At 47.4% G+C, this 12,986-nt stretch overlaps 1 protein-coding gene across 3 annotated transcripts in view; it reads left to right on the top strand.

The window, feature by feature from the left end:
* LOC135912996 (receptor-type tyrosine-protein phosphatase F-like) overlaps positions 1-12,986 on the top strand; it is a 110,676-nt gene that overhangs the window by 95,067 nt on the left and 2,623 nt on the right. For 2 of the 3 annotated variants that reach the window (XM_065445604.1, XM_065445605.1), the window contains exon 13: positions 3,569-3,873. The exons of the other annotated variant lie outside the window; for it this stretch is intronic. In XM_065445604.1, the coding sequence (XP_065301676.1) occupies positions 3,569-3,690 (122 nt within the window). In that variant the 3' untranslated portion in view covers positions 3,691-3,873. Of the gene's footprint in view, positions 1-3,568; positions 3,874-12,986 lie in introns of those variants that run through there. 3 annotated transcript variants of the gene reach the window in all.

A 12,986-nucleotide genomic window follows, 5' to 3' on the forward strand; every position in this document is an offset into this window, starting at 1 on the left:
CATTTTTCTTTTGGTTAAGTATTCAATACTAGAAAAAGTAGGTGCGCGCTTTTGGATTCCGCGGAATTTGTGCGTGACGACATTTAGGAACTGTGTGCCACCTAGAACACTGTGCCATAATATATAGTAGTGCTTCAGCAACAGGTTTTTCCCAGGACATATTTAAAATGGCTTATCAAAACAGACAGTGAAACGGAGGGGGACTCTCTTCAGGAGTTTTTTCGGCTTTGAAAGCCCGACATGTCTCGAGGGGGGGGGGGGGGGGAGGGCTTGGGGTAAGGCAGGGCCCATTTCTGGATCCGCCACTGGTTTTTAGTGCCGTGGGACACGCCGTCTCTTCGTGCAATTGTATGTTTGTGAATGTGATAAAAACAAACAAAAACACCCTTGCACCCACCCCCAATATTCTTAGTCAGTGCACCCTTTCGGTGGGTAAAAGGGTGTTATGGCATCTAGAACTGCCCTATGCTTCGCAAAAAGTCATGATGATGGGATGTTTCTTGAATGAAAACACCCTTCAAGGGTGTTATGATTCGCAATTCTCACCATCAAGGGTGTAAATTATTTTACTGTGTAGTGGCAGATTTCCGTTGATGAAATGGACCGCAAGAAGACGACCTTCATCACGCCGGATGGCTTATATCAGTTCAAAGTCATGCCCTTTGGCCTATGCAATGCTCCAGCGAAATTTGAACGTATGATGGACTCTTTTCTACGAGGCTACAAAGGGATCACATGTCTTTGTTACCTTGACGACGCTATTGTTTTTTCTCCCACGTTCGGCAGCCACATTACCCGACTCGCTGCCATTCTCTCGGTCTTCCGAAAAGCCGGCCTCCAACTGAACTCCACGAAGTGTCAATTCGGGCACCGTCAGATTACGGTGTTGGCACACCTCGTTGACGCATCTAGTGTCCAATCAGATCCGGAAAAAGTTCGCGCCGTATGCAGCTTCCCTGTGCCACGTTCTGCTTCTGACGTGCGCTGCTTAGTCGACCTGTGTTCTTCACAGGCCGACAAAAACAGGCCGTTTCGTCAAAAACTTCGCCGACGTTGCTCGGCCTTTGACAGATCTTCTAAAGAAGAACGCGCCTTTCTCATGGGGCCCGGAGAAGGCTCACGCGTTCGCCGCTCTCCTCGGGTTTCTGACCACCCCTCCCATACTTGCCCACTTTGATCCATCTGCACCGACCGAAGTCCACACTGACGCAAGCGGCCACAGCATTGGCGCTGTTTTTGCCCAACAGCAGAATGGTACCGAGTGCGTCATAGCTTACGCGAGCCGCCTGCTGTCACTTGCCGAGAGAAATTACTCCATCACCGAGCGGGAATGCTTGGCTTTAGATTGTGTTGTCGGAAAGTTCCGGTCATATTTGTACGGCCGCACGTTTTCGGTCGTTACAGACCACCACACCCTCTGTTGGCTGTCTTTCCTCCGGGACCCCACAGGATGGTTTAGTCGCCGGGCTTTGCGGCTCCAGAAATTTTCATTTATTGTCAACTATAAGTCTGGGCGTCTGCACAAGAACGCTGACTGCCTCTCGCGTAATCGCGTGGATCCCCTTGATCCTGTTGCGCATGATCCGGTGACCTGCGTGAGGGCTTTGACTGACATGGCCGACATGCGCGCTGAACAACAACGCGACGTATCCTTACAGCCCATCATCGCCGGAGTGCAATCTGGCCGCACCGACAGCACATGCCACATGTTCGTGCTGCATGACGGCGTCCTTTACCGCCACAATATCAACCCTGACGGCGCCGAGTTGCGCCTTGTCCTTCCTTGTCATCTGTGATCCGTCCCTCTCGAACAACTTCACGATGCACCGACGGCGGGACACCTTGGAGTTTTGCGTACATACGACCGCGTACGACGCGGGTTCTTCTGGCCGGGTCTCTACCGCTCTGTGTGTCGTTATGTCTCAACTTGCGAATTGTGCCTGCGCCGGAAGAAACCTCCCCTACCACCTGTCGGACGGCTCCATCCAATTGAAGTTCCCTCTGAACCGTTCTTTCGTGTAGGCCTAGACCTGCTTGGCCCTTTTCCAACGATGACTAGAGGGAATAAGTGGATCGCTGTCACTACTGAGTAAGCGACACGCTACGCGTTAGCGAATGCGTTGCCGACTAGTTGCGCAACAGACGTCGCCGATTTTCTCCTTCACGACGTCACCTCGACAGTTACTTATACACCGTGGTCGCTCGTTCTTGTCTCGAGTTGTGGACGACCTCCTCCGCCCTTGTGCCACTGAGCACAAGCTGTCCACCACCTACCACCCACAAACGAACGAACGCGCGCAGAGATGCTGTCAATGTACGTTTCCAACAATCACAGCGACTGGGATGCCACGCTGGCCTATGTGACATTCGCGTATAACTCGTCCCGACATGACACCGCAGGATATTCATCCTTTTATATTTTGTATGGTCGCGACCCTGCATTGCCCTTTGGCACCATCCTACCTTCTGTGCCCCGTGTTGCCACTGAGTACGCTGGCGAAGTCATCGATCGCGCTCACATGGCGCGTCAAATCGCCCGATCTCGCTTATTAGCCTCGCAGCATCTGCAAAAAGAACGTTGCGACCAGTGCCATCGGGATGATCAGTTCGCCCCAGGTGCTTGGGTGCTGCTTTGGTCACCATCTCATTGGTTCAGCCTCTTCCAGAAGCTTCTCTCTCGCTAAACAGGGCCTTATGAAGTCCTACGTCAAGTTAACGAAGTCAGTTACGAGATCGTGCCGTTAGAGTTTGATCCATCCTCAAGTCCGCCGCCTGTTGACGTCGTGCGCGTTTCGCGGCTAAAGCCACACTTCGCTCGCACTTCTTTGCCTAGCATGCGCCACGACGGTGCTTCACCACCCGGGGCTCCTCTTACGGAAGGATGAATGAAGAGAGCAAGAAGAAGATCGCGAGACGCTGGCTGGTGCGGGTTATTGTTGGTCAGCCATCTTAACTACTCAGACTCATTTTGTATATATATTGTAAATATAATATTCTATACTCCCAACATCCCCGAAATAATATAGAGCATGTCCAGGTTATAGCGTCACTTACACTCTTAAGCAAAATTACACCCTTTCGGTCGTATATTGCAACACAACGACATCTGTCTTGCTGCATTTCCTTTCTTTAACGCTGCGAGACCGGTACTTCCACGTCACGAACGGCATGAACGTTATCAGCACGATGGAGCATTCTAGACAGGAAAGCAGCGATCGCAGAGTTTTCAAGAAAGGAAACGCAAGCAATACAGATTATGATTATTGTTTTGTGGAAAGATACGACCCAAAAGGTGTACATTTGTTTAAGAGTGTAGCTGATCGTAACTCATGAAACCATGTTTCACCCTTTGTTGCCCGTAACGTCTGCTTTCCCATCTTTCTCGCTTTAATACTTGAAGTGCTGTGCATAGTAATTCTATCAATTCTTAGCACCGAACATGAGAGTAACATTACGAAATAAGTAAGAATAATTGCAATTTGCCAAATTTAATACTGTTTCAATGCCCACAATGACTGGCATGAATGTAGTACCCGGGATCAACTTTGACTATCGCTTCACTCTATAGGTCTCCCTGCCCGGGCGCAGGAGTGCAGCTTCTCAGTGTCTGCTTTCAACATGGCGACTGATGAGCGGCAATTGCGCGGGAAATCTGCCACTCTGACGATACCTTGGCCACCCCAGAAGTGATCTGATCACCATGGCTACTATGGTGCCTTACATGAGCCACGCTCTGAACGTAGGCTAAAATGTAGTCATGACAATCATGATTAAAATAGGCGAATCACAAAAAGAAAGAAGAAAAACATTGTGGTTGCTTTGTTTTAATTTATGTGTTTATGTTGATGTCAATAAATGTACTATTGTACTATTGCTTGTATTGTATTTTTTCCTCTTACCTTCCGCCCCCCTGCGTTTTGCTTAGTTTTCTTCAACGACGTTGGCTTCTATAAGCAACCAATGACCAGGAAACTATGGACAATCTTAGCTGAGCTTTCCATGCATAAGCTGTTTGCAGAAGTCATACAAGAGCAAATTAGGATGATGATGACGATGGATTATTGTAGGACAACTTCAGTTCCTAGAATTAGCTCGTTAAAGTAAAGTATGAGAAGTGTGTTTGACACACTACTTAATGGTAGCCTAAATGAAATGGAATAACAGCTAGGGTATCCTAACACGTGGGTCTCTAAACTCAGACTCGTGGGCCACATTTTGCCCGCGGCGGGTTTCAGCGTAGAACCCGCCACTTAGCGCCACCTCTTTTCACGACTGGCAGGCCGCGACTCTTCCTAGGCGAGTGGACACAACAGCTACAAGCACATAATTCCCTTAATCGAAAAGATGCCGTCGCGTGGCGACAGCTTCAAACTAATTCATTTCCCTGCCTCTTTTATCTTCACCTCTTCCACCCCACACACTAGCCCTCATACTGTCCCTATTGTGGAGCGAAACCCACAGTATATCATTGCACCTGGGAATGCCCACACCCTCCGGGCTACTCCCCCATTCCTTCGCCTTCCCCTTCCTCCTGGGAGACTGCGCTGACCAGCTCAGACCCGCAAGAGCAGCGACGGCTGATCCGGCGGGCACGCGGAGTGGCGCGAGCCAATGGGGCCCTGAACTAAGGGCTCCACCCTGCGAGGAAGTCGTCCAAACTCATGATAAATAAATGTTTTTTCTCTCTCTCTCTCCTCGCAGCTCAGTCGGTGGCGCTTGGCGTTAGTGCGCAGCCACGAGCGGGTTTAAGAAAGGCTCGCTATCGCTCACATTGGCAAGCTACGATGTACGCGCTACTTATGCGACAAAAGAGGAAAGCTATTAACAAATGGAGAAAGAGCGAAGAAGTGAATGTTTAAAGTGGTCGCGTGATTATTTCCAACACCATGTGCGAAAGAAGTTAGTTTTCCGCCAAGTGATGTGGCGTGTAGGTTAAGACATAGGGATAATCTCACCTGTTGAGAGATAGATTGAAATAGCTTACGCACTATGTACTAGCTGTCAACAGATGACACACATGAGTGTATTTAAGCGTTGACGGTTAATCTAATCTAGCCCGAGGAGTGGCTTCTGCGCATGGCATCTATGGAACCCTGTCTGCAAGGCATAATGGACTACACTAATGTACTCGAATGCGGGAGACTTGTAGTGAAAAAACTGAAATATATGACTGTTGACGAAGAAAAAGAACTTATTTAGAATAAATATCTTTTCGATTTTGCAAATCAGAACAGCAAAAAAAAATTATGAGATTTTACGTGCCAAAACCACGATCTGGTTATGAGGCTGCGCCGTATTTGGGGCTGCGGAATAATTTTCATTACCTGGGGCTCTTTAACATACACCGGTGTACACCGTTGTTCTTGCATTTAGCCCCCATCGAAATGCGGCCGTAGTAGCCGGGATTTGATCCTGCGATCACAACAGCAGCAGAGTGCCGAGCTTTCCTAATACGAATTCCTTCGCTGCATGTCGCATCAAACAGAAGTTTGTGAGAAATATATGGATATGTTATTCGGGATGCGAATTATTTCGCAACGCATGTGCCTAATCGGTACCAATTACGTGAAAACGTTCAAGTTGCGTGCGGGGATGGGCACCATTGCAGTGCATGCAGTGCGATTGATGAGGTTATTGAAAGTCTTCTCACGTTTGTGTAGCCCCATGGAAGAAATAAATGCCTTTCCTACACTACACAAAATCGACATGAGCAGTTCTTGTCCGACAACGAGTGGCAATGAGTATCTCTAGAAATTTGCGTTTTACATTCACTTGTCAGCCACATTAATGATCGTAATTCAAACATCAACTTTAAAGAGCGTTCATTCATCACAACTACATCAAAGCAAGGCAAGCATAGGTGACTAAACAGTTCTTTTGTGTACAATGTAAATACCATCTGTAATAGTCAAACCACCTCCCACATTGCTGATGCGATGCTCCATCAATTCAGCTACGGAGGCGGCTGTCCTCCATCCTCTTTGAGCGAAATCGGCGTTCGAGTTGTAGATCTCGGTCTACAAAAGATAGCCAGCTCCCCTCACGCTCATGACGGTGGATGTCGAATATTCATTCAGTCACAGCTATGGGTGGTGTGCCGTGCGTGAATTTCGGAGCTTGCAAAGGGGGGCCAATTGAACTTTGTAGCCTAACTGAAGACCTCGGCGCTGCCTCAGTTGTGAACGTCGCTACGCAATGAGAAAAACGAGGGTGTTCTTAAGTAACGATAACCTATTAGCTTAATTGCCTCCTCCTAAGTTCACGTGTTACGTTACACGGCGGTTAAGGCGATGGTCTACATACGCTGTCGCACTCGCGAGGTCGCTGGCTGACACTTTCAGAACAACACGTTAAAAAAAAAGACAGTGAAAAGGTGAAAGCCGCTGCCGTAGATCAATTGTTAGAGCATCACACGCGTAATGCGGAAGGCAAGGACAAGTTCCCTTTTCGTCTACGTCTCACCTCCTTTTTCCTTATTGTTTCAGCGCTTAATTAGAAAAAAAGAGGTCTTTGTCTGTTAGCCTCATTTGGTTGAGCTAACAACAACCAGAAAGTAAGCAAATGTTCAAGAATTCTATTGCCCGCAATATTGGCTCGTTTTTTTCCCGCTTCAGTTGGAACATGTTCTTTGCATGAAGTGATCTTCTTGGCCACAAATACTGCAAAACAGGATTGGGTGCACATCTACAGAGGCCTAAAATCTAGCAGTTGAAAAACTGAAGAAATTCACTCGTACTTATGTTTCTCTTTTCAGTACGGCAACCGTAGCGTAGAGGTAGAAGATCCGCCTCGCGTGCAATAAGACCGTGGTTCGAATCCCGGTGCCGCGCAATTTTCCACCGGATTAAAAAACAAAATCCGCGTGTTCATAAAATTGCAAAAACAGGCGTGGAGTGTGGCCTGATCCTGGTGACTAGCACCGGTAATGTACTCCCTCACCAGAGCAGGATTGGCCACCCTGGTGCAGTACTTAGCCACAACCTCCCATATGAATACAACAATCAAACCCCGGCACTCCGTCCCCAGCAGCTGCGAAGCAACTGACCACGGCGGCGGTCATACCTGTGACGCAGCAGAGGGTGCTAAGAATCCCTGGATCCGGACAGGCCGCCATTGGAATCTGAACCTGGCAACGTTTAAGGCTAGAACGTTATCTAGTGAGGCGAGTCTAGCAGTCCTATTGGAGAAATTAGAAGGCAGTAAATGGGATATAACAGGGCTCAGTGAAGTTAGGAGGACAAAGAAGCATATACAGTGCTAAAAAGCGGGCATGTCCTGTGCTACCGGGGCTTAGCGGAGAGATGAGAACTAGGAGTCGGATTCCTTGTTAAGAAGGATATAGCTGGTAACATACACGAATTCAATAGCATTAACGAGAGGGTGGGACGTCTTGTTGTGAAACTTAATAAGAGGTACTAATTGAACGCCGTACACGTCTACGCCCCTACATCTAGTCATGATGACCAGGAAGTCGAAAGCTTCTATGAAGACTTGGAATTGGCGATGGGCAAAGTCAAAACAAAATACACCGTACTGATGGGCTACTTCAATGCCAAGGTAGGCGACAAACAGGCTGGAGACAAGTCAGTGGCATAGGCATAGGCACTAAGAATAGCAGGGGAGAGTTATTAGTAGACATTGCAAATGGAAAGAACTCGAATTAGCCGAGGCTTGAGGAGGGAACGGAAGAAACTGGTACATAAGAAGCCGATCAATGAGTTAGCCGCAAAAGGGAAAATAGAGGGATTCCGGACCAAGCTGCAGAACTGGTATTCAGCTTTAACCCAGTAAGAAGACCTTAGCGTTGACGCAATGAACGACAATCTTATGGGCATCATTAAGGAGTGTGCAATAAAAGTCGGTGGTAACTCCTTTAGACAGGATACCAGTAAGCTATCGCAGGAGACGAAAAATCTGATCGAGAACCACCAATGTATGAAAGCCTCTAACTCTACAGCTAGAATAGACCTGGCAGAACTTTCGAAGTTAATTTACAAGCGTAAGACAGCTGACGTAAGGAAGTATAATATGGATAGAATATAACATGCTCTAAGGAACGGAGGAAACCTAAAAGCAGTGAAGAAGAAACTAGGAATTGGCAAGAATCAGATGTATGCGTTAAGAGACAAATCCGGCAATATCATTACTAATATGAAGGAGATAGTTCTAGTGGCTGAGGAGTTCTATGGAAATTTATACAGTACCAGTGGCACCCCCGATGATAATGGAAGAGAGAATAGTCTAGAGGAATTTGAAATCCCACAAGTAACGCCGGAAGAAGTAAAGAAAGCCTTGGGAGCTATGCAAAGGGGGAATGAAGCTGGGGAGGATCAGGTAACAGCAGACTTGTTGAAGGATGGTGGGCAGATTGTTCTAGAAAAAGTGGCCACCCTGAATACGCAATGCCTCATGACCTCGAGCGTACCGGAATCTTGGAAGAACGCTAACATAATCCTAATCCATAAGAAAGGGGACGCCATGGACTTGAAAAATTATAGACCGATCAGCTTACTGTCCGTTGCCTAACAAATATTTACTAAGGTAATCGCAAATGGAATCAGGAACACCTTAGACTTCTGCCAAGCAAAGGACCAGCCAGGATTCCGTAAAGGCTACTCAACAATAGATCATATTCACACTATCAATCAGGTGATAGAGAAATGCGCGGAATATAACCAACCCTTATATATAGCTTTCATTGATTACGTGAAAGCGTTTGATTCTGTCGAAACCTCAGCAGTCATGGAGGCATTACGGAATCAGGGTGTAGACGAGCCGTATGCAAAAATACTGAAAGATAACTATAGCGGCTCCACAGCCACTGTAGTCCTCCATAAAGCAAGCAACAAAATCCCAATAAAGAAAGACGTCAGGCAGGGAGATACGATATCCCCAATGCTATTCACAGCGTGTTTGCAGGAGGTATTCAGAGACCTGGATTGGGACGAATTGGGGATAAAAGTTAATGCAGAATACCTTAGTAACTTGCGATTCACTGATGATATTGCCTTGCTTAGTAACTCAGGGGACCAATTGCAATGCATGCTCACTGACCTGGAGAGGCAAAGCAGAAGAGTGGGTCTAAAAATTAATCTGCAGAAAACTAAAGTAGTGCTTAACAGTCTCGGAAGAGAAGCGCAATTTACAATAGGCAGCGAGGCACTGGAAGTCGTAAGGGAATACATCTACTTAGGGCAGGTAGTGACGGCCGATCCGGATCATGAGACGGAAATAATCAGAAGAATAAGAATGGGCTGGGGTGCATTTGGCAGGCATTCACAGATCATGAACAGCAGGCTGCCATTATCCCTCAAGAGAAAAGTATATAATAGCTGTGTCTTACCAGTACTCACCTATGGGGCAGAAACCTGGAGGCTTACGAAAAGGGTTCTACTCAAAGTGAGGACGACGCAACGAGCTATGGAAAGAAGAATGATAGGTGTAACGTTAAAGGATAAGAAAAGAGCAGATTGGGTGAGGGAACAAACACGAGTTAATGACATCTTAGTTGAAATCAAGAAAAAGAAATGGGCATGGGCAGGACATGTAATGAGGAGGGAAGATAACCGATGGTCATTAAGGGTTACGGACTGGATCCCAAGGGAAGGGAAGCGTAGCAGGGGGCGACAGAAAGTTAGGTGGGCGGATGAGATTAAGAAGTTTGCAGGCAGGGCATGGCCACAATTAGTACATGACCGGGGTTGTTGGAGAAGTATGGGAGAGGCCTTTGCCCTGCAGTTGGCGTAACCAGGCTGATGATGATGATGATGATGATGGGTATCACCCCCCCCCCCCCGTCACAAGTGCGAAGTCTGATGCTGCTTTCGGAGACTGACGTCCAATCTTTCGGTCTACCTTCATTCTTTTTCCTGTAAAGAAGGAGCTCCGAGTTGGCGAGGGAGTATCGAAGTCCGGTGGGGCGGAGATACTCCTCGATCACGTCGATCGCCTCCTGCATGGCTCCTTCGACTCTGCGCACGCAGCCGCAGGAGCACCATATGGTGATGTCATCGGCGTAGATGGTGTGCTTGACGTGCTCGACGTGCGCCTACCCCTCGGAAAGACCAATCATGCAGATGTTAAACAGTGTTGTCGAAGTGACGGCGCCCTGAGGAGAAGCAACTGAGAGGCAAAGCAGAAGAGTGGGTCTAAAAATTAATCGGCAGAAAACTAAAGTAATGTTTAACAGTCTCGGAAGAGAACAGCAGTTTATGATAGGTGACGAGGCACTGGAAGTGGTAAGGGAATACATCTACTTAGGGCAGGTAGTGACCACGGATCATCTGGATCATGAAACTCAAATAATCAGAAGAATGAGCACCAAACAATGAAACGTTCCTTTCCTTCGAGCGCTTCCTAACCTTACGGGAGGCCTCCTTACAGCGAAGGATCGATGGAAGAAGCAAGCGTACTCTGAAAGCTCCCTTCACCCGTACTCACGTAAGGAGCGGTTGCCGCATGCCTGGGTTCTAGATTACCTCTTAAAAGCTTTACGCGAACACCATTATTCAATAAAAAAAAGTGTTGTATCGTCGCACAATCTTCAAATTGAAGAGCTAATATAGAGAAGCGTCGCTTTCTTCTAGTTTTGTTTACTAAACTTAAAAAAAATGTAGTGCATGACAGCGCAAAAGTTGATGTGCTCCGTCAACGCTGGCACGCCGGTGTCGTGCAACACCTAGCAACGCCTAGCAACGCTTTCATGCCCTACGCGTGACTGGCCCCCGTATTCTTAAACACGCCTTCACTCAATACTTCTCCTCCACTCAGCCAAGTCGAGGTGACGGGGCTTCCTTCACTCAAGGCGCCGTTGCGTTTCGTGAACACTACTCCAATTTTCCTTCACCAAGGAACGCCTTGAAAATACGCCCTTGACTCGAGTGAAGCGCACCGACCGAGAAAGGCGTCTGATGTCGAGATTATTCCCAAATGTGCTTGTCAAAACTACAATTATTTAAGACAAATATGTGTTCCCGTTAATTCGTCTTCCTAATCAAACGACTACTAGCCGCAATGCACAACTTTAGCTCGGCAGTGCTGCCACTGTGAGCATTCGACTGATAGATCAAGCGGGAGCTGTGCTTGAGGTCTGGCAACAATCGCACCCCAACAGCTGAGAGCATGGCCAATGGCTGAAAACCAAGAAAATTTGCGCCGGCATTAGTCCGCTTCTCTTTGTTATATAGTGCTTCATTGGTGGTTCACGTTGCGGTTGTTAATCGCGGTTATTATGGGTGATTGTGTCCGTGTCTGTATGGTGACCGAGCCGGATTGATTTCTAAGGAAGCCACAGATGGAACGGCCGATGGGCAGGTTTATTTACCTTCGATATTCAAGACCGATTGGCGCTAAAAGTTTACTGAAAGCAACAAGAGGACAGAAAATATGGGTGAGTGAACAATTTTTGCATAGAAGCACATTATGTCGATGCGGTTTTCGCGGGTTGCTGCGGCGCTGTCGATAAAAGTTTTTTCCAATGTGCTCAAGCATGACTGTTGTTCATGTTGCGGGCGTTAGCACCTGATGAATATTTGAGGCAGCATAAGCTTGCACAAAACGTTTTTTTTTTCTAATCGGAGCTTGTGGGAGATTCGGCACAACAGTCTGTTAGTGGTTTCGCTTTTTTAAACAAAAATGCAGAATGTACCTATCGGCGCCTATGTCCAACGGCCATTGCAGTATCGCGTATGAAATCTTTCAGTATTGAGGAGAAGCTGTTATAGTATACATGTGGCAGAATGCATATGGTTCTGCCCGTAGCACCGGCAGGTTGAAGAAAAGCGTTTTTGAGTCCTGTACTTTGTTTGAGAAACCATGGTGGTTAGTCGGTTTGTTCAAATTGTAGCACCCATAGTCAACGAACCAGCACTGGTGCCCGCATTTCCAGTGCTTCCTCATTTCACATACACGTTACGCAATGTTTCAATCTTCTGGAAATTAATTTTTCAGTAGTTCATCGCCAGGATTAGGGCCAGACAATGAAATCTTCCTTACCTCAGTAAGGAAGCCTTCATTGCAGTGAGGCTACCTTATGTCACTCTGAAAGGTTCCTTACTGAGGCGCCCTCGGTGAAGGCTTCCTTGGTGCTTCCTTGGTACTTCCTCAGCATAAGAAGCCAAACAATGAAATCTTCCTTACCTCACTAAGGAAGCCTTCATTGGGGTGAGGCTACCTTATGTCACTCTGAAAGCTTCCTTACTGAGGGGCCCTCGGTGAAGGCTTCCTTGGTGCTTCCTCAGCATAAGGTAGCTCCAAAGCTACCTTCATGCGTCCTTACGCCGCTCCTGGCCCTGAACGAGCGCTTCACCTCACTGCTTAACCACGTGGCATTCGCTTGCGCATGCGCACTGTCGCCCACCTGCGCAGAAGCGCGAGCACGGTACGTCTTGCCAGGCATGTTCGTTTCAGTCACGCGTGCGGCATGCAAGCATTGCTAGGCGTTGCTAGGCGTTGCAAGACGCCGGCGTGCCAGCGTTGCTGGAGCACATCAAGTTTTGCACTGTAATGCGCAACTTTTTTTAACTTTAGTAAACGAAACTAGAAGAAAGCGTCCACGCTTCTCTATATTAGCTATTCAATTTAAAGATTGTGCGACGATACAACATTTTTTAATAGAATAATGGTGTTCGCAGAAAGATTCGAAGAGATAATCTCGAACACAGGCACGCGGCAACCGCTCCTTAGGTGAGGACGGGTGAAGGGAGCTTTCAGAGTACGCTTGCTTCCTCCATCGGTCCTTCGCTGTAAGGAGGCCTCACGTAAGGTTAGGAAGCGCTCGAAGGAAAGGAACTAGGGGTGTGCGAATATTCGGAATTTCGAATACGAATCGAATATTTTCCATATTCGAAGCGTATTCGATTCGAGAAATGCATGTTCGGAAATTCACGAATATCCGAGGACGGCCGAATAACGGTGGAAACGGCGAATATTTGGATAGACTGCGAATAATTGAGCAATTAACCAATTGTATGCTTGCTCCGCATTCT

Source organism: Dermacentor albipictus, unplaced genomic scaffold (assembly GCF_038994185.2).
Source record: "Dermacentor albipictus isolate Rhodes 1998 colony unplaced genomic scaffold, USDA_Dalb.pri_finalv2 scaffold_13, whole genome shotgun sequence".
NCBI classification, from domain to species: Eukaryota; Metazoa; Arthropoda; class Arachnida; order Ixodida; family Ixodidae; genus Dermacentor; species Dermacentor albipictus.